The sequence below is a fragment of the Artemia sp. Qi Xiang Cuo genome, chromosome 16 (genome assembly GCF_049724085.1).
Source record: "Artemia sp. Qi Xiang Cuo chromosome 16, ASM4972408v1, whole genome shotgun sequence".
Lineage (NCBI taxonomy): Eukaryota > Metazoa > Arthropoda > Branchiopoda > Anostraca > Artemiidae > Artemia > Artemia sp. Qi Xiang Cuo.
Genome location: NC_142809.1, coordinates 55,108,556 through 55,131,755, shown reverse-complemented (window position 1 = coordinate 55,131,755; position 23,200 = coordinate 55,108,556). Strand labels below are relative to the sequence as shown.

The 23,200-nt window shown below is 34.5% G+C and overlaps 1 protein-coding gene across 1 annotated transcript in view; it reads left to right on the top strand.

Moving 5' to 3' along the window:
• MESR6 (misexpression suppressor of ras 6) overlaps positions 1–23,200 on the top strand; it is a 368,166-nt gene that overhangs the window by 21,178 nt on the left and 323,788 nt on the right. Inside the window, exon 3 of the mRNA XM_089101988.1 lies at positions 16,901–17,050. Coding sequence (XP_088958114.1) covers positions 16,901–17,050 — 150 coding nt within the window. The remainder of the gene's footprint in view (positions 1–16,900; positions 17,051–23,200) is intronic.

Below are 23,200 nucleotides of genomic sequence, written 5' to 3'. Positions count from 1 at the left end.
AAAGGTACAAAAGGTCTAATTTGAATCGTGGTTTTGAGATCCTATGTATGTTGAAACGAATCATGTTCAAGAGGGGGGTACTGCTACTACTAACATCTTCTCGCAACAGAGAGCTGTCTAAGGTAGTCTGGCGCAGCACTTTCCATATAGTTTGTCTCGTAATATTTGGGACGTGGTAATTCAAAAGGCATTACGTGACATTTTTCTGAAAGCTAGAATTCACATCCCATAGCGTTTTCTATCGATTAGTTCGATTCCTTCTCCTCTCGATTCCTTCCTCCTCTCGAGTCCTTCCTCTTCTCTATTCATTCCTCCTCTCTATTCCTTCCCCCTCTCGTGTCCGTCATCCTCTCGACTCCTTCGGCTTCTTGATTCCGTCACCCTCTGGAGTGCGTCATCCTCGAGACTACGTCCTCGTCGTCTGTCCTAAATCTTCGCCTTAATGTCCTCGTCGCGATACCTTCCTCTTCGCCATACTGTCACCCTCTCCACAACTTAAACCTCTAGACACCTACCTCTTCGCGATTCATTAAACATCTCGTTACTTTCCTCCTCTCGATTCCTTCCTCCTCGTGATTCCTTCCTCCTCTCGATTCCTTCCTCTTCGCGATTCCTTCCTCCTCTTGAGTCTTTCCACCTATCGACTCCTTCCTCTTCTCGATTCCTTCCTCCTCTCGAGTCCTTCCTCCTCTAGATTCCTTCCTCTTCTTGAGTCCTTCCTCTTCTCGATACCGTCCTCCTTTCTAGAAATTCCTCTTCTTAATTCCTTCCTCCTCTCGAGTCCTTCCTCCTCTCGAGTCCTTCCTCTTCTCGATTCCTTCCTCCTCTCGATTCCTTCCACCTCTCGATTTGATTCCTCTTATTTGGCTCCAAAGATACTTGAAAGTTTTTCTTTCTTCCAAAATGTCTTGTTATCTTTCCTCGTCCACCGAAGTAGTAGAGAGTTGCAGCTTCCGAAATCAATTGCGTTTGCCGTATATTACTTGCTTATGTTTTTTTTCCTTTTAATATGTTATATTAATAATAATATTAAATAAAAACTGAAAAATGTTTTGAATTTAATAGCTCTCCTGTAAAACTTTTGTTGTATTATGCCAAAATTCATGGTGCGAGGCCGCTAAAAACTAAGGGCATGATACGGCACTCAAACATCTACCAAAGTTGTTTCTGATGAACTTCTATTTAAAGAAATCAACAGACAAGCTTTTAGGGGTAATATCCCCTGGAAAACCATTTCTAATGGAAGTGCAACGTCTTGCGAAGCTGTTCAAGTACTCACTGCTTGTTGTTTCCTTTTGTACGCATTCCAACCGTACCGCCTTTCTACGTGTTTGCGTTGTCGACTTAGACAACGGCAGTGACAGTTCGTCGGAGGGAGGATGGTGCATGGATTTGTGGAAAATATCCTTTGACGCTCCTCAAATTTTAGCCTTAGAGGTTGAAAAGGTAACAGATGCTACAGAAATGACTAATGATGTTCAAGATACCGTCTTTTCAAATATCGTAACCAGTATAGCTCAAGGTTGCAACTCCTCAAAGGAGAAGGCCTTGCGATGAGCAGATTCCAGCTTATCAAAGTAATCACGCGGAGTGTCTCTTCTTATAAGTAATCCATTTATACCGTATTTTAGCGTCTTTGCCGTGGGAGCTGGTGTTATCCCCCTGGAAAAGTCCCCCCGGGGACCCTCTCTCCTCACGGCACGTTCACCCCGAGACAAAGTCCCCCCGTCGCAGTCCCCCACCCCATGAAAAAACCGTCAACAACACAGAATTTATAAGCAAAACAGAAATAACAAAAAAGGAACATAAAAAGAAATATAAGAATTACTAATAGGTGACTAAAGGGCCAGATATAAAAAACAGTTTTAGGACAAGGGCTGGTTGGTCTCCAATCACTATCGACTTATAAAAAAAGGACTAGACCTCTCAATTTCTGATCGAATGAGCATCCTCTGAAGTTTTTATGACCACGAGGGGGAGGCTGGGGACGAGGTAGGGGTAGAACTGATTACTTAGAACTTTAGATACTTTAGAAAACTTCCCCGTACGCAAAATTGAGCAGCCACAGAGAAATCGTAGGTGCCTCAAAATGTCGATTAGATGCCCTAAGGGGTGACTAAAGGACTAGATATCAAAAACAGTTCTAGGGCAGGGCTGGCTGGTCTCCAATCACTTTCGACTTATAAAAAGAGGACTAGAAGACCATGAGGTGGAGGTGGGGATGAGGAGGGGGCAGTCCCCCTCCTATACGGAATAAATTATGTTCATTTTGGGGTTTAAAGTTACCCAAATTTCTTTAATAAAGTTATTTAGAACTTATTCAACGAAACTATTGTTCATTGAAAATTTTGACTTTGATTCTGCCCAAAATTTTACTTACAATAACAATATTTAAATTCTCGAGCAAAAAACTTAAAAAGCGGGTAGCTACCAACCAATTTACTAGATGGAACTAATGGAATTTCCCTTGTTCCATTTTCTAAACTATTTTTCAAATATTTCATTTAAAATACTTTAAACTGTTTTTAACAGATATTTCACTTTCCATGGTTCTTCGTTCCCAGTAAAATTCACCCGGTAGTTACACCCCTTTACAAAGATAGTGGAAGGAGTTGTGACCCTTAGTCGTGACTAGGACTAACCCAGGGAGAAAGGATAGTTCAAAATTTTGGATAGTTATAATTTTTAATTGGAATGCTCATAAGAAAAAAACGCTTTGCCTTTTAAAGAGTCAAAGGACGTTTGGGTGCGTGTAATAGTTCAAAATATGCTCTTGGTTAAGCCTGGGCATGATTTGAAAAACGATCAGAAATTAAATTTAAAAAACAAATTATTTCAACTGAAAGTAAGCAGTAACATTATAACTTAAAAACAAACAGGAATTATTCTGTATATGATTTGGGCTACCCCCTCCTCAAATCCTAAAGCTTTATGTTAAAGTTGGACTTTGTGTCACAATTCTTTGAAAACGATTGCTGAAACACAAGGGCCGTTGTACTAAAATAAAAATAAAAAAATTTAGACACTGTAGTTGATAACAACTCATTCATTAGCAAGTGGCTGAAAAGCAGACTAAATCTTAAAAAGGGCACTGGAACTTTTGATTTCCAATTGAGTGAACATCCTCCAAAGTTTATTCAACCACCCTTCCCATAAGAACCTTACATCTTAACAATTGGCAACTTGCCTAGCTTACAGCCCTTTTCCCGACGTCTGGAAGGGGGTTGTCAAATTCAGAGGCATGGTTGTTTTACCTTTGAACTATTTTGAACCCAATAGCCATCTCAAAATTTTGATCGGATGCGTTTCAGGAAAAAAAAACAGTGTGGTGGGAGACTTTTTTTCCTCCGATGATTTTTGACTCTTAAAAAGGACGCTACAACTTTTAATTTGCAATCAAATGAGCCCCTTCCGAAGTTTATACCACCACCCTTTTCATATTAAGCACCTCTAGTAAAAAAAAAAAAGAATAAATAAATATTAACACATTGAACCCTTATAGCTCTTTACTGTAGGTAACGGTATAGCATTGCCTCTGACTTAAACAGATGAGTAAAACTTTAATTTTCAATGCTTGGGGACTAAGGGAGTGGGGCAAATTATCCGGGGGGGACGCTTATACCCATTGGCCGTTTTGGCTCTAAAAACGGCGATACAAGTAGAGATAGCCTATCATAGGAAGGCTCGTAAATGTAGTAGTAGAATACAGCCATCGACGCCACATCAAATCTCTCACTTAGAAGTTGTACAGGTACCCGCGATCAATGCCGCAGAAATAAGTGTAACATATTGTCTTTTGAAGCATCGTTGTCGATCTGGCTTATTATTCCTCTTTCCTGAAGGGAGAAGGCCTTGTGGTGATGATGGTGTTAATTAGGAGGGGGAAATGAGGCTAAATTTTTTGCCTCCCACCTAGATCTAAAAAAAATACCTATTTTGGGGCGTATTTTCATTGACACATGGGTTTTTGGTAGTTTCATTGAAATAATTTCCCACCTCCTTCTAGCTTTTGAAAACACATTTTGCCCCCCCTCCCCATCCGCCGCGAGTTATGGTAATTGATGCCACTGGGTGAGGAGCAGATTTGAACCGCCACCCTCAAAGTTTCCGGACGTGTCTTTATCCAGTGTGCTGTCATAAGGACTGGGCCAGAAAAATAATTTGGCCCAGGAATGTATTAAATCTGTTCTCAAATTATATTAACTTTAAATTTACTTGTTAAAATGAGATTTCGATTTTATTCCTGTACGCCCAGTCATTCGTTTGTGGAATTTATCACACCATACGTTTTAGTAATCTCCAAATGTGTGTGATGGTCTTTGCCAAGTCACGATTCATTTTTTTGCAGCTTTACTCAAATTGCGGGATGTTTTTGTCATATTTTTTGAATTTGAATGATACTGCTAATAATGAACGAAGGATTAAATTTTGGCAAAGTTTCATGTTGAAATGTGATGGATTTGTAGAAGCCTATTCAATTTGTTAGTTAAAACTTCGTATGGGACTGGTGAAGGGGGGGGGGGGTCCAGGGGGTAAAACAGCGGGTGTTTAGGGGTAGGTTTCCCCTCCCGGAAAAAAAAGTTTTTATAATTAAAGGCTGTGTGGGCTGAAAAATACAGAGGGGGGCCAAAAATCCCCCCCTAGTAATGATTCCTTGTCAACCCCTGCGGGAGTCTACCGGTATTAAAGCACTAGTGGTATAACAAGTTCTTTGATGTATCTGATCCCGTGGCGTAGCCAGGGAGTATGAGGATCTAGCACCCCCCTCCGGCTTCTGGAAATTATATAAGAACATGGGCGTGTTTTCTTTTGTTTTACAATGACTATATACAGAGCTTGGTACTCCTTTACTAAACGCACTCTTTTATATAGTGCTAGTTAGGTTAATTCTAATGAAATAAAATAAAATAGGCTGAATATATATAATAGTTTAGAAACAAATTTGGGCTGTATATTTGCACATTAGGGGGGGGGGGGTAAAGCGGATAAAATATTTAAAACATCGCCTAGCCTACCCTCGGTCCCTTCCCCCCCCCTAAACCCCAAAAAATAACCGGGTAAATATAATTACCCAAGTGAGAAATCCCTAAATACTTGTTTATACAACATAAGATAGCGTCCAATCGTTGCTTTTGTCGAGGATGCCTGGGGTTTTTCGTGACTGGTTTCTATTGCCGTGTATAAAAGAGTGCGTTTAGTACAGGAGTACCAACAGCTTTTATAAAGTCTACCTCCCCCCTTCCAAGATGAAAATACGGTTGCATCTCTGGTTTAGACTAAGGAACAGATGTGGCTGTTCTTTCTACTTCCTCTTCTTCTTGTGTTTGTGTACTTTCTTTTCCTCGTCTTATTTTCTTTATTTTTCTCTTTTCATCTTGCTATTTGTGACTCTATTGCGGCAATAGGTTCAATATATGATAATAGATGAGATAATAAATTTATTAGCAAGAAAAGATATGGGAGCTATAAAGAGATTCGGGAGGTTCCTGACGATGGGCATAGAACATAGAGAAAGGTTTTTTGAAGATCAGGGATGAGGGTGATGGTTCATTAGCCTAGATTATACTTTTGTGCCAATTTATGTTTGTATGAAAGTGTCTTTGTTTTTGTGACTGCGGCCCTTTGGGCTTTTGTGTCAATAAATTCTATTCTATATTTTGGAGGTGAATTTTTTACAACACAGCTATAACCGAAACTAACAACAGCACACAAAAATGGAGCAAAAAAAATAATCATTAGGCCTCACAGGTTCATGCGGTGGAGGTGGAAGAACTCTCCTCCCAGCTTGCCTGAATATAGCCTGAAATAAATAGACATATTAGCCTGATAATAAAGCCTGAAAATTCAATTTTCATGTATCAAATTCCCTTCCCTGGAGAAGTCTATGAATTCTCATAAATTATTACCTGAATAGACATTCTTATTTGACGCCATACAATTTCCAACTTTTAACAATACAGTACGTAATATTTTAAATCTTACGTTGCGCGTCGTTTTTTTTAAGTTTGTTTTCCAAAAAATGCTATTTATTATGGTTAAAATATTTAGTTTTAAGAAAAATATCACAAATAAACGAAAAACATTTAAGATAGAATATATTAATACTCCTTTTAAGTATCCCCCTCCTTCCTCCAGAAACCTTGACTCTGGATGAGTGGGAGCTTTCGGCTATGTTTACATGTTCTTTAATCACCCGAACAACCATGGCGTCCCGTAAATTGAGCACTTGTTTCTCCACTGGAGCTACAATTTTCATCTTTTCTTTTCTTTTTGTTTGGGGGGTGGGGTCGTATTCTTGACCTGAACAAATAGAAAAACCTGAAAACCTGAACACCTGAATATATTGAAGAAAGAGTATTTAGGGTAAAAGTATAAGTATTTAGTCCCGAAATTCCCTCTTTTTAGTTTTAATCGTAATTGTCATCATAAACAATTTTATATTGTTTACAAATTATTTTTTAAGAAAGCCACCCCTAGCCCCTCACCAAATAAAACATCTTTTTATATACAATAAAATCTACTCACCTAATTTTCTTTTTTTTTTTTTTAATAATATTTTTTCAATATTTTGTATTTTGCTAATTTTTTATTTTTATAAGAAAGCCACTACAGACCACTTCCCAATAAAATATTTTTCTATAAAAAAAACTACACCCCCCTAAATCTATAATGGTGTTTTCACTATAACTTTTTAAAAAATTTTTTTATTGTTCTTATTTTCTTTTTTAAAGAAAGCCCCCCCGAGCCCCTCCCCCAATAAAACTTATTTTACTATACAAAAAAATCGAATCCCATAAACCTCTTTTTTTGTGTTTTCATCATAATTTTTCCATAATTTGTAATTCGCTTATATGTTGACCTCTTTCAAGCTTTTAAGTCATCCTCTAAGCTTTTTTAGTTCACTTTTATTTACAACAAAAAATGATATTAAAATAAACTGCCAGCCCCTCCTTGGTTTATATTAGGTTTGGTTAAATTCGGTTCTAAATATCAGAAATATGTTAAAAGTCTAACTTAAACTAACCTAAACCAACCTAACCTCGTCTAACCAAATCTAACCTAACCTCCCATCATCAAACCTTGCATTAAATTGAAAAAAATTGACTGATATATATATATATATATATATATATATATATATATATATATATATATATATATATATATATATATATATATATATACTTAGCCCACTTTTCCCTAAAACTGGTGCCAGACCTCTACACCCACAAAGCTCGAAATTCCCCCAGAATAAGACGGTCGGTTGACTTAAAAGCATTCATAATGTCTAGTTCAAAGTAGAAATAATCTGAAAAACATTTGGACTCCAAAGCAGACATTTGCCATGTTTCTGAGTTCACTATCAAACCATTAATCAGAAATCCCCTTAATTCAAAAAAGGCTTTTGCTTTATCATCGTTCGGGCCTATTACAAACAACATGCATTTTATGTCTGGCTGGGAAGTTGTTCCGTCTTATATTTTAAGATTTATTGCCCAACAGCGGTTAAAGACCCTAAACAGGTGGGAAACCATTATGAGGGTTGCATTTTTTTTCTTTTTTTTTGGTACTCGATAAAACTTTTATAGGCGACATCTTAATGGCTTTTTTTATCGGTTGTTCAGTGCGACGAGGATAATTGTCAAGTAGTCCGTTGAGTTTTTCCCTCCTTCTGCTTGTGTTGCAGCAGGTACGTTGGGAGGGGGCCATTGAGTCCGTGTCCCATTGGGTCCGTGCCCGATTGACTTACTTAAGTCCCTTCCGATTGAAGCCAGTCCCTTCCGATTGAAGCCACAAGATTCTAAAGATCCTTCAATTTACCATATTTCTTATATAAACTCTTCTGTTTTTTGCGTTTCGTTTTAATTTGTCCCTCTCCCTGAGAAATTCCTGCGGATGTCGTCAAAACTGGACAACATCGATATATCTCTATTTCTATACAGTAGATGGGTTGTTAAGCCTTACTGTGTCCAGTTTTGAAGATGAGTGGTTGAATTCTCTTAATTGCATACATTGTATACATCATCTTATGAATTGTGAATTGTATGAATTGTATTCATACAATTCACATACACATTCTAGTTCAGGGATGAGACTACAGTCTAACTTGGACATAATTCTATTGTACATAATACTATTGTACTAGAGAATGTGGTAGGGCCGTATTTTTAGGGACGGTGTATTCGATAAAAATGGGTTTTGTTACTCCTGTGGCACTCCTTTTTCCAGCCTCATTTATTCTCATAGTCTAGTCGTTTTGAACGAACTGGGAATTTTTCAAAGGGTGGAAAAAACCTATAAAATCAAATTTTAAGGTCAAATATCTGGATTTTCTGTAATCTTACCACCATTCTCAAGATTTGCCTAAATTGAATATCAGAGGCCTTAGAAAGCCGAGATAAATCCCTTTGTGAACCCTACAAACTTTTTATTAGCAATGCTTTACCTCTGAAAATAAACGTAAAAAACATAGAAGTGGCTATGGGTACTGGAAGCGAAGAATTGTATACATCATCTTATTGGCCCTCTCCTGAATTTTCGCTGTTGAATTGTGTACTAATATAAATATTAGTACTAATATAAAATAATATAAATATACCCGCGTTCTGGCACCAGATCCATTTTATTTTTAATTTTTTATAATATATTGTAATTGATATAATAAGATTATTAACTATAATAAAATTATTAACTATAATAAAACTATAGTAAATTATTCTATAAATTGGAATAAAAAGTGTTTGATGGACAAAATTAAATTAAAAAACAAGCCTGTAAGATATAATTTCCACTTGGGTCTTTTGGGGCTCGAGTCTTGGAGTTACTACCCTGCCTCTCTCAATAGCACTGGAAGCACTCCGTCCCATTTCATGCGTACCCCCATTGCCCGACTTAAATTCATTCTCAACCAAATTCCACAAATTTCGGTTTTCCAGCTCCTGATATGGAACCTTACCAAAATTTGATTCGAATTGAATCTCTGGAATTCTTCCTGAATATGTAGAGTTGCAAAATTACCATAAAATCTCCATTAACGTTGAAAACGAGCTACAGGGAGTTGAGTTTCAGTTGTTTTTTTTTGTTTTTTTTTTTTGTATGGAATTTTCGCATTTGCGCATGCTATTTTCCTAGTCAAATAGTGACATGTTGTCTAATGCTTAATTCGTTTGTGGTTTTGTTGAGGCAAAAGTAACGTTGGTGCAGAGCAATTTGTCTGCGTGGGAAATGTTTTATGTTGTAGTCTATTAAAGGTTTTTGGTTGATTTGTTGATTTTTCTTATTGCAGCTGTGGCGTCAATTGGGCGGAGGGAGCATTGTCTCTGTCCAGTAAATAATTTCTAAGACCACACTGGCTATGCATGACAAAATGAAAAAAAAATTGAGAAGGAGAAAAAGAGGAAAGTTCCTGCAGTGCAAAAAGGAAGGATAATTGTCTTTAGGATTTTGAGCCGTATATTTTTCGCTCTTTATTTACTTTTGCACACTGAGGACGATTTCGAATTAAATATTACTGGAAACACTGGAAATAATGGCTTGAAATATCCTTTTTGCTACTTATGTACTATCTGTAACACACGCGAAAAGTGAAGTTTGGTTAATGCTAGTGAAACAAAACAAAATAGGATGAAAATATAATAGTTAACAAACAAATTTCGGCTATATATTTGCAGATTATGCGGGGATGGGGGGGGGAGGGGTAAAGCATGGCGTGTATTAAATACGTAACCTAACCCAACCTAGGTACCTTTTTTCCCTAAACCCCCCCAAAAAAAGTTTAAATATCGTAAACGCAATGACAGACCACGGTTTCCAATCCAATTGTCTATTGAAAGAAACCCGTTTGACTAGTTTCTTAAGCATCTTCCCTATATAATATGGCGCGTGTGTTACAGATAGTACACAAATACCTTCATTTTTGCTCCTTCACAATTTTTTTCAGTTACATCAGTATTGCAATGACGTTGTCACACTTGTCACACTTATGTGGAAAATTGAAGATTTTCATGTATGGAGAAGTTTATACTAAATTGATTAAAGAGCAAAAAACTGTTAATTGCAAAAATATTTTACATATATTTTGGCAAGGGATTAAAACCATTCAAAAACCTTAAAATATGAAACAAAAACTTTGAAGCTTAGTAGAAATCGTTATTAGAAATCGGACTTGCGTTAATAATCAAATTTCTTTGAATAAACATCAGTATGAAAAGATATTAAATTGCGTAAACAGTAAAACAGTAAAGCGTAAACTAGTGATTGCAAAATTATTTGTATATATTTAGGGATTACAGCCTTAAAAAATAAGGGATTACAACAATTCAACAACCTTAAAAAATAGAACCAAAAGTTTGAAGCTTAGTAGAAACTGTTGTTAGAAAAAAATCATTACCGAATTTTTTATCTTTTAAGTATAAGTAATATCTTTTTAAGACCTGAAGAAAAGTCAAAAAAATTTTCAAGCTCAGTTCAGAATCGCTAAGGCTATTATGTAAACCACAAAAATATTTACGGTGCCTGAGCAATAATTTTAATTTTGTAATTCAAGCTAGAAAAATACCGGAAAATTTTAAAATTAGTTTTTTGTTAGATAACATCCACTCGCAACGTCTTTAAGCTTACAGGTTTGAACATAACCAGTTATATAATGTCAGTAGAAAGGCCCAAAAAACGAAAATTTGCAGTTATTACAAATGATATTTCGATATTTTGACAAGGGGATTACAACTATTCAAAAAGCTTAAAAAAGAAAACCAAAAGTTTAAAGTTTAGTACACATATCGTTGTTAGAAATCGGACTAGCTTGAATAATCAAATATCTTTGAACTGCCTGCAGTATGAAAAGACATACAATTGCGTAAAGAGCAAAAACTGGTAGTTGCAAAAATATATGTATATATTTTAACAAGAAATTACGTCCATTTAAAGACCTTAAAAAAGAAAACCAAAAGTTTGAAGCTTACTAGAAATTGTTGTTACAAATCGGACTTGCTTTAATAATAAAATATCTTTGAAAAGATAACGTATGAAAAGACATTAAATTGCGTAAAGAAGAAAAAACTGGTAGTTGGAAAAATCTTTGTACATATTTTAACAAAGGGGTTACAACAATTCAAAAACCTTAAAAAAGAAAACCAAAGGTTTGAAGCTTAGTAGATATCGTTGTTATAAAAATTAATAGAACATATTTAATTGAAAAAAAGACAAAAAGAAGAGAGAGAGAAAAAAATGAATGAGACATGCAATCTTTGAATATTTTAGTTATATCAAACGCCTTCAATGAACACAAAAACACAAAAGAACATAAATTTGAAAATTTGAAACATAAAAAATTTAAAACTCACTTGAAAACACAAAAGGAAAAGAGAAAGATAGGACTTGCTTTAATAATCAAATCAGAGGCAACGCTACAGCGTTGCCTATAGTAAAGGCCAGACGGCTCCAATGTTTTATTGTTATTTACTTATTTAATTTTTTTCCCAGGGCCACTTCACAGGGAAGGGGTCATCACATGAACTTTGAAGGGGGCTCATTCGATTGGAAATTGGAAGTTCTAGTTCACTTTTTAAGAGTCAAAAATGACCGGAGGACAACTATCCCCGCTCACGCCCTTTTTTTTCCAAATGCGTCCGAAAAAAAAAATTAAGATAGCCATTTTGTTAAAAATAATTCGAAGAGCATATAACAAAAACTCCGGTGTCAACACAACCCCCCAGGTCCCGGGGGCAGGCGTTGTAAGTTACGCCCTAGGGGCATATATGGTTTTTATGGAAGGAATGCTCGTATAAACTTCAGAAAGGGTTCATTTGATTGGAAATTGAAAGTTCTAGTTCAATTTTTAAGAGTCAAAAGAGATCGGAGAGCAACTAGCCCCCCCCCCCCACTCTTGTTTTCCCAAATGCATCTGATAAAATTTTCAGATAGCTATTTTGTTAAAAATAGTTCAAAGATCATATAACAAAAACTGGGGGGAACGGGGCAGTTCCCCCCAAATAATATGGAGAAAAAAATATTATACATACCATGCCCTTTGACTATCCAGATATGGACCCCTCTTGACCCCCCCCCTCCAATAAAAATGCTGGAGATTCACCCCTGCCCCCCCCCACGCCTTTTTTCTTCAAACCCATCCGATTAAAATTTGGAGATAGCCATTTTGTTATAAATAGTTCAAGAAAAAACTCCGGTGTCGACACAACCCCCCAGGGCCTGGGGTGTGCTAAGTTATGCCCTGGGAGCAAATATGGTTCTTATGGAAGGGATGCTCGTATAAACTTCAGAGAGGGCTCATTTGAATGGAAACTGAAAGTTTTAGTTCGATTTCTAAGAGTCAAAAGAGATCGAAGGGCAACTAATCCCCCCCCCATGTTTTTTGTCCCCAAACCAATCCGATACAAATTTTGAGATAGCCTTTAATTAAATAGTTCGAAGGCCAGATAACAAAAACTCCGTTGTCGACACAACCCCCCAGGGCCCGGGGGTGAGCGTTGTAACTTATGTCCGTTGGGCATATATGGTTCTTATGAAACGTATGCTCGTATAAACTTAAGAGAGGGCGCATTTTATTGGAAACTGAAAGTTCTAGTTCACTTTTTAAGAGTCAAAAGAGATCCGATGGCAACTAGCCCCTCCACGCCCTTTTTTCCCCAAATGCATTCGATAACAATTTTGGGATAGCCATTTTGTTATAAATAAATCAAAGGTCAGGTAAGAAAAACTCGATGTCGACGCAACCCCCCAGGGCACGGGGGCAGGCATTGTAAGTTATACCCTGGGGGAATATAAGGTTCTTATGGAAGGGATGCTCGTATAAATTTTGGAGAGGGCTCATTTGATTGGAAATTGAAAGTTCTAGTTCACTTTATAAGAGTCAAAAGAGACCCCCTAGCCCTTTTTTACCCCAAACCCATCCGACACAAATTGTGAGATGGCCATTTTTTAAATAGTTCAAACATCAGATGACAAAAACTACGGGGATCGACACAGCCCCCCTAGAGCCCGGGACAAGTGTTTTAAGTTATTCCCCGGAGGTGTATAAGTCTTTTATGTAAGGGGTGGTCGTAAAAACTTCGAATGTGGTTCATTTGATTGGAAATCGAAAGTTCTAGTTACTTTTTTATGAGTCAAAAGTTAACAGAGGGCATCTATCCCTCCCTGACACAAACACCCTCTTTTCCTCAAATGCATCAAATGAAAATTTTGAGATAGTCAGTTTGTTTGAAAAATCCAACGATGAGATTACAAAAACTTCGTTGTCAACATACCCCCCCCCCCTCAGAGCCACGGGAAGGGTTGCAACTCATGCCGCGGGGACATATAAGCTTTTATAGAAGAAGTGGTCGTATAAACTTTGGAGGAGACTCAAATAATTAGAAATTGAAAGTTCCAATTCATATTTTAAGAGTCTAAAGTGTTCCGACGGTGACTAGGGCGCCTCCCTCCCAACCTCCTTTTCCTCAAATGCGTCCAATCGAATATTTTATATAGCCATTTTGCTCAAAATAGATCAAAGCTAATGTAACAAAAACTTCAGGGAAAAAACAGCCCCCTCCCAGAATCTGGGGGCAAGTGTTGTAAAATGTGCCCTGGGTGCATATAAAGTTTTTATGGAAGGGATGGTTGTATAAACTTCGGAGGTGTCTTATTCGATTGAAAATCAGAATTTCTAGTGCCCTTCTTAAGAGTCAGAAGTGATCGGAGGGCAACTAGCCCCCCCCCCTGGGCCCTTTTCCCCAAATGCATCAAATACAATCTTTTACTACGGATATTGCTGAAAGGTCTGGCTTCCGTGAGCGGTTATATATATATATATATATATATATATATATATATATATATATATATATATATATATATATATATATATATATATATTGTGAAATGGGAACCCGAATGCACTGATGTAAGTTTGTTTTGGAGTGGCAATACGAGCCCAGGCTACTGGGCTTCATGTTTTTTTGTTGATTTTTTCTGAATAAATTATATCCCCATTGAAAAAAAAAATTTGAAGATAGCCATTTTGTTCAAAATAGTTCAAAGGCAAAATAACTATGCTTCTGGGGTCGACCTCTGCCCCCGCCCCGGGAAAATGGATCTGAATTACGGAACTTAATTATTGCTACTTTGATACTTTGTTTACTTTAATACTTGGATTTAATTATTTACGTGGTAACTTTGATTTACGGTGCAAGGCTTGTAAATTGTACAAGTTGCTTTTTGTTACTTTGATACCTTGTCAACTTTGATCCTTTCTTTACTTCGATACTTTGGTCCTTTGATATTTTCACTTTGATATTAGTTTTGATACTTTGGTGAAAGTTGATGTTGAAAAAATCTCGTTTTCAAATAAGGAGTTCTTTAAAAACTTGAAACTTTTTGCAATCAAAAAAAGAACAAAAATTAGTTAAAAATAAAAACTTTCCAAAAAAGCAGTTTTCTAAAGAAAAGTAAAACCCATATTAAACTTAAGATCAGAAGAAATAGAAACCGACAGTAACTCAAACTCAAAACAACCAGAAATGACTATTAAAGAATAAATGAAACCAAAAACGAACAGAAATTAGATAAGCAATCAGAGCAAAAAAACATACAACAGGTAGTAATATAAATAAATAAATAAATCTCAAAACGAGTAAAGCTTAAGCTGAACATGCGAATCAAGCTTAAAACGAACAGAAATATTTTGCTATTGAGGCATAAATGAAACCCAAAACGAACAGAAATTAAAAACAATCATAGCAAACAAACAAACAATAGTGACTAATATAAATGAGCAAATAAATCTTAAAACGAGTGAAACTTACACTAAATACGCAAATCCCACTTGAAACGTACAAAAATCTCACAAAGAAGAGTTTGGGTTTTTTCTCCTTTTTCACTGTAAAAGTCTAAAACCTACTGCGTAGTTTGCGCTTTACTGAAAACGAATTATATTACAAATATTTTTTTTTGTACTATTACAACATTGAAAATAAACATAAAAATTACAGTAAAATTAAATTTTAAAATGATGAGCTTATTGGAATTAGTATCATTATATATCAAATAGTTAGTTTAATTTTATTAGTTCTTTCTAAGACTGTTCAAGACAAATATTAGCTTCCCTACAAACAAGAGTTTGGATACTGCCCCCTTCCCTAGCTGTGAAAGCCTAAAGCCTACTACGTCATTGGTGCTTCACTGAAAACGAATTATATTATAAATGTTTTTGTTTTCCAGTGATTACAGTATTGAAAATGAATATAAATTACAGTGAAATAAAATCTTGAACTGATGATCTTTCAACAATTAATAGCACTATATATCAGACATTCAGTTCGATTTTATTTGTACTTTTCAAGACTGTTCAAGCCACATATAGGTGCCTAGTTTATTCAGTTTAAGTTTCACTCGTTTCTATTTACTTATTTATATTAGTAACTATTATTTGTTTGTTGGCTATGGTTGTTTATTTAATTTCTGTTCGTTTTGAGTTTCATTTATGTCTAAGTAGAAAAATATTTTTGTTCGTTTTAAGCTTGATTCGCGTATGCAGCTCAAGCTTTACTCGTTTTGAGATTTATTTATTCATTTATATTAGTGCCAATTGTATGTTTTTTTGCTATGATTGTTTATTTAATTTCTGTTCGTTTTGGGGTTTCATTTATTCTTTAATAGTAATTTCTGGTTGTTTTGAGTTATTGTAGGTTTCTATCTCTTCTGATCTTAAGTTTAATATGGGCATTACTTTTTTTTAGAAAACTTCTTTTTCGGAAAGTTTTTTTTTAATTAATATATTTTGAAAGACCGCAATATGAAAAGACAGCAAATTGTATCACATTGTCTGCGGTTAGAAGACAAGCGATAATGAGAATCTATATATTTAAGCCTATCGCGTGCCGAGTGCCGGGGCCCGGCGGCAAAGCCGTCCGGTTCCCGGTACTATATGTATATATATATATATATATATATATATATATATATATATATATATATATATATATATATATATTTTTTTTATATATATATATATATATATATATATATATATATATATATATATATATATATATATATATATATATATATATATATATATATATATATATATATATATATATATATATATATATATATATATATATATATATATATATCCACTGACAGTACTTGACGCGTGTAGCCCCAATGTATATAGTGTAATAATTTTCATATATATTCATTTATTTGCTTTCAGTTTGATTTTTTTTTCTTTTGTAACAACCAGTATTACCTAGATATGTTGCCATTTGTCTGTTAGATTATATAGCTATGGTTGTAGCCCTAATTTTACATGTATATATATGTATATAAATATATACGTATATATTTTTTTTTTTTTTTTTTTTTTTTTTTTTTTTTTTTTTTTTATATATATATATATATATATATATATATATATATATATATATATATATATATATATATATATATATATATATATATATATATATATATATATATATATATATATATATATATATATATATATATATTTTTATATATATATATATATATATATATATATATATATATATATATATATATATATATATATATATATATATATATATATATATATATATATATATATATATATATATATATATATATATATATATATATATATATATATATATTATAATTTGACCTTTGTCGGAGGATCAAAAAAGAATGGTCACCTAAGACAGGAGTGTGCAACCCCTTTGTATCTATTTACTTAACGCCAAAACTTTTCATCTTATAAAGCCTTCACTAGTATACATTTATCTTTGTTTTTTGAGTTGTTCTCGTCCTTAGAATGGTTCAGGTCAATAGGTCATGATAGTAGACAGCGTATATTTTCTGAGACTGCCGTAAATTTTCACATGAATTTAAATTCTAGTGCCTTGTCGATCGAAAACTGGTTGCTGCCACTTTCCTATGCGGGTCACGTCTCGGCAATTGCTTGGATCCGACCTGAGTGGTCCACTCAAATTAAAGACGGAATTTATACTTTCCAAATTGGGAAACATAGAGAAACAGGTACAATAAGGTGAGATGAATTTCTAACCAGCAACTAATTGTATCTCCTTCTTCATGAAGTAAAATGACCTGTTCGAAATAAAAAAGACACTAACTCCATAACAGGTAACAAGGCCGTATCCGGGGGGGGGAGCGGGGGGGGGGAAATTACCGCCCCCCCGAACTGTTGTTCGGAATCTTAAAATCTTAAAAAAAATGGAAATAAAAAAATTTTGTTTGTTTTTTTTGTGGTTTTTCTGTGTAACCCCCCCCCCCTAAAAAAAAAAATAAGTAGACCCCCCTCCGAAAAAAACGAGGTAAGGCCTGTCAAGGTACTTCATCAAAATTTTATGACAGGGGGGGGGGGCTTTTAAAAAAAAAAGAAAAAATTGTGAATTAAAGTAACTAATAATAACAGTAAAATCTAGAAAAAAGCTACGCTATTTATAGTGTTAGACTATTATCCGCTTGCTCGAATAAAATGAAAAACTCCTAGATGGATCGTTACGACATTATATGTGAAGAGAAGCAAAGACGTTCTCAGGAGGGAGGGGCTCTTCTTCCTTAATTAATTTTTTAATTTTTTGAATTTCTGGGCGCTTCTTATTCAAAGTATCTAACACTTTTTTTTATTATTAGCCCAACTCACCCAATATAAAATTCTATTTTTGCTCCTCCCCTAAAATATCCTTGCAGATTCTCCTGAGGAGAAGACCAACTTCCTCCATTGAAAGTAAGTTATTCTTACGATTTTGCCCTCAATTTACTGTAATTTAGCATAATTCGCCAGATTTCCTTTTTTTTTTCTTGTATAGGTACCCAAAAATATAGGGTGTACATGCCAACAGGAGTGTGCAGTCACTGCTGACGATCAGGTAGCCTGGTTTCGCAAAATTAAAAGATTGTATCCTCCCCAAGTTCTGATTTGGCAAATAGGCATGTGCTGGAATTTATTTCCAGGAGATGGAGCTCAAATTCGAAAAAAAATTGCCGAGTCATATTAATAACATAAGAACTATATAAATAATTACAAACCCAAAGTTTTTTTTTGGGGGGGGGGGGGGTCGAAGGCCTCAATCTTGCGTTAGTGCCTGGCACTGATGCTCAGAAAGAAGAGATAAAGTCCAGAGTTTTTGCTCTTCTTTTCAGACAATCGGTAAAACCTTGGTGATTTTTGTTAGATAATTGACAGATGGGTCTTACCCCGAGAACCATCTACTAATCTTTTACCGAAAATAATTTCAGCATCTTCTTTTTGTCGGAAGATGGATTGGTAAATCGGTAGATCTTCGGAAATTCGGTAGAGGTGGAAACACTGATCAAGTCGGTGAGTATGGAAACTGGCATTGTGAAATGGAATTTATAAATTCAGATTTTCGATAGAGAAGGCTGTGCTGGAGCACTGCAGTCCCCAGAGTTTCCAACCCGAATAAAAAGTCATGGGACAAACAAAACGCAAAAAAGTGAATTGTATGTACAATATTGAAAATGTACTTTCCCCCTTGAGAAATTTTTGAACACTTTTTTCCGTGTAAAAATTTCGTTTAAGAAAATATCAAAACTGTGATGTTTTATTCGAATCTTACAAAATATATTTACCAAATTGTATATATTTGGGCTCCTGAGAGGGAGAGGGGATGAGAAAGGAGGGTAAATGCCTGATCTCATCCCTTTTGAACTTCTATGAACACTTGCCTTACCCTAAAAGTTAAATATATCCTTGATTTGGTGGTTAGGATTATCCTCAACGAGTTTTTTCGTTGTTAATTAATTACTTTATGTTAATTATTTAACATTAATTCAATGTTAATTATTTAATTAACATTAATTAACATAAAGTTTCCTTCAGTATTGTCCTCTCTATAGAAGTTTTCTGCTTTTTCGGCCCTCCCCCCAGTCAAGCGACGAATCAAAATAACATCTTCGACAGTAATCTTTTTTAAAACTGTCACACACTCCAAGCTAAAATCTAGACTAAAGTAAAAATAAATGACAAAAAAAGTAATAAAAGGTTTTCTTAGGGCAAGGATAATCAAATTATAACACAGCCAATTACGAAACAAATCTCAAAAGCCACATGACATCGTAGCGTCAGGCTATATTAACTTCATAGTCAAGCCTTTTTCTTTTGCAATCTTCCCCTTTTCATAATTTGACGTTTAGTTTGTTTTTATGTCGTAAAACTTCCCGCAAAAGATTCAAGAATAATATACTCAATATTTTCTTAGTAACCCTTGAGGTACGCGTAGCATCTGCTACGTGGAAACTGTGCACTGAACACTGTTATTAAAGTAAAACCTTCCACTTTATAATTTTTTAGGTAACGGAGTGCTATCACGAAACTCAATTTACTTCATTAATAATCCTATATTTTATGATTATTCTTTGGATTTTAATATTCATGTTTCTTTTTCTAATTTCTCGAAAAATTATATATATATATATATATATATATATATATATATATATATATATATATATATATATATATATATATATATATATATATATATATATATATATATATATATAATGTAAGAGTAACAGGGACTGAGCTTTGCTCGCTGAAAATATACAGTTTTTTTTTAATCTCTTTCACGAAATAACTTTAATTTCGTTTCATTTTATTTACCCTGGATAATAAAACCACTAGGGTATTACACATCTAGATAATTGTAATAGTCATTCAATGAAAAATGTTTTTCCAAAATTAATTTCCCGCAAAAACGAATTTTTCCACCTATCTAAGTCGTTTTTCACGTCGGAAAACGAACAAATATCTTATTACGAACAATATTGTTAAACGAAAAAATCATTGAGCAAAGCTTGGTTCCCTGACATAAATGTTATTATTGTAATTTTTCTGTCGCAATGCGTAGCATCTAAGGGGAAGCAATTAAGAATTTAAGAATCACTTTAGAGCTATCAAACGGGATTTTTTTTTCGAAAACCTCGGAACTAACTCATTTGTCAAAAAAAATGTTTTGAAACTTTTCCTATTGATGCTCACGGCTTTCCACCTTCAGGAGTCTCTAATTTCAGTCAGGAGACGATTTATGAAAAAATATTAAGGAGGCTTGGAAGGGTAAGCCAACTTTTCGAAAGTTGTAACCTATCTAGATTGTGTTTACTCCGGAAAATGTTAGTATGACAGTTTCAAGAAAAAATATATTGTGGTTTCCCTAAAAAAAACCTCTTTACTTTTCTTTGAAAAACTTATTTTGTGGAAAAAGTTTTTTTAATTAATTTCTGTTAATTTTATATTGAAATAGTTTTTTAAGGGAAAAAAAAATAACACTTTAAATCTTTTCGTTTTTTAAGACTTTATAGTTTGGCCTGCTATTTGTATGCTGGAGAAACATTTTCATCAATTTTTAAACACATACACCCTTTTAAAAATCTGGACACAAATAATACTCGTTATTTTAGTTTCATACCTCCTCTAGTTGAATTGAAATTTAAAACTTGACACCAATTGCAAAAAAAATATGTTTACTTTTTTTGATAGCATGGATATACTTACGCTATTTTGATTTGGTTACATTTGAAGAGCAGAAGTAGCCCCGAAAGTTTGAACATAATATCCTCAGTCGTTCTTGGGATGCTGCTGAAATGCCTTATTGGGAATTAGCATTATCACAGTGCATTTTGATGTTATCTTAATGCAACATTTAGCTTTTAAAAAAAATGAGAGGGTGAGCGTGGGAGGGTGGGAGTGGAAGGGGCAGTAGTTGTCCTAAAAACACTTTCGACTATTAAAAAGGACAGAAGCCCTTTCTATTTTCAATCAAATGAGCCCCTTTCGAAGTTCCCACGACAACTCCTTCGATACGAAGTGCCCTGGTTTAAACAACAATAGCAACAAAAAATATCACTAGTCACTTTCGACTATCAAAGAGGGCACTAGCCCTTTGAATTATAGCCCTTCGGTTATATCGCCAAAGATCCAACTCTTACAAGTATTTCATCCTCTCTTATCTGGGTCTTATCTTTGACTAATTGGGAATCAGTTTCGCCATGTTAGGGGTAGGGGAATGTGTATTTTTTAAAATCTATAGGGAATTTTTTTCGATTTTTTCCAATGAAAATACCCAAAAGGTTATTTTTTAGTGAAAATACCCCGAAAGGCATTTTTCGAAATCTAGGGGGCAAAACATCCTGGAGGGATGTATCTGCTTCTCCCACCACTTGGTACCACTGTTGTGAATGCTCCTTCAGTGGTTCGGAAATTTTTTGTGTTTTTATCTTGTTCAAAAAAAAAAAAAAATAGAAAAATAAAAAAAACGGAACTACGGCCCTTATAAGAATTTTATAAATAAACACGAACCGTATATTTCGCGGCGTTTATTTTTACGCTTTTTTTTTTTTATATTTAAATATAAAAACAATTTTTACTTCATAATTGCTGCAATGAAACCCATGAAGCGACTCTATTTCATTGAAGCAACTCTATTTAGCTTCTGCGGTGCTCAATCAAAGTGGCAAGTTTATTTTTTATTTGGTTTTAGGTTAGTTTCGATTTTTTTTTCTTTTGTTTTTGCGGTGAGGGTGCCGTGTTTTATAAAGGCGAAATATCCGCGTCGTTTTAGTTCGTCTTTTTATTCTACTGGCCGTAGTCCCGTTTGGTTTATCTTCTTGAGATTTTTTTTTCTCTTTGTTTTTGATCTCTACTAGGATACATACGACATGTCCAACACAAATTCAAAGGGTTAGTACCATTTTTAAAAGTCGAAAGTGATTGGATGGCAACTAGCCCCCCCCCCGCCCAAAATTCCCCCAAATACATCCAATAAAAATTTTTAGATAGCCATTTTGTTCAGCGTATTTGATTTCCAGATAGAAAATACGTTTTTGAGGAGGACACTCCCCAACAACCCCCAGGGCAAGGGTTTTAAGTTATATCCTGGGGTATATAAGGTTTTTATAGAAGGCGTAAAATTAATATAAATAAAATTTATATTAATATATAAAATATATTATATAAATTTATATAAATTTATATAGGCATAAAGATAAAATTTAAGGGTGCTTTCCCTTTAAGTATTTCAATTTTGCTCCTGATCGGTTGAGAGAACTTTACATCTTTGACAGGTATTATTTCAAATGACAATTTGTAATGTAATATACTATTAGCATTACCATTTCAACTACAAATAAAATATGCCAAAAATTGATTGAAAAATTGATGAAAAACAAGTGTATATTGTTGTTTTTTCTTGATTTAAGATTTTATTTGGTTTTAGGTTAGTTGGGATTTTTTCTTTGTTTTTAGCGTTGAAGACGCCTTGTTTTATACAGGCGGAATATTCGCGTCGTTTAAGTTCGTCTTTTCTTCTACTTTATTTAGTCCCGTTTGACTTTTTCTTCTTGATATATCTTTTTCTCTTTATTTTTATCATAGCTGGCCTTTAGATCTTTCATTATTTGTTCGATCTTTTTGCTTGATGTGTGTAAGATGATTAAAAAAGGGTTTTTTCCTGGTCAGGTTTAGTGATTCAATATTTGTGATTCATGTTTATATATATGTGATTCATGTTTAGTGATTCAATATTCATGTGATTCAAGTGATTCATGTTTAGTGATTCAATATTCATCCCTTAAGAATGGGTATTTAGAATGGGTATTAAGAATGGGTATTTATAAACTAACCAGTTTATAAAGACTGTTTTCACGATGAGGAAAAGGTGAGCTGCTTTTGTACTTTTTCATGCATAGGGTTTCATTAACCCTTTGAAAGAATTGGGGCTCCTACCCGGAGCGCTCTTTGTTTTTACCCCATTCATCCTGTATCATCTTCCTTTGATAAATTTGAAAATTCCTGTTTGGGTAGGCTAGGAGGTTGTAATTCCATGGCTGTTAAATATGGTGTACTGTAAGTCGCGAAAGGAAAAAATCAAGGAGGACTCAACGACCTCTTCTGTGAACATCAAGAGGCATACAGGGTTGGACATATTGATTCATCTGCGTTCCTGAAGCAGAGCGGATATCCTCCGTGACCTAGTATCTGCATTTTTTCAGGTTTTCGTAAAGATTACTAAATAGGGAAGTTTTTTTTTGAACATAAGAAATCTATGAACATACAGAATTTCATGAATGCAATTTCTGAAATCTGTTTTCTTCCCGTCTTTGCTGCCCGTTTTCTGCTGAACGGGCATGCTAGGTTTCGTCATTCTTCTCTAAG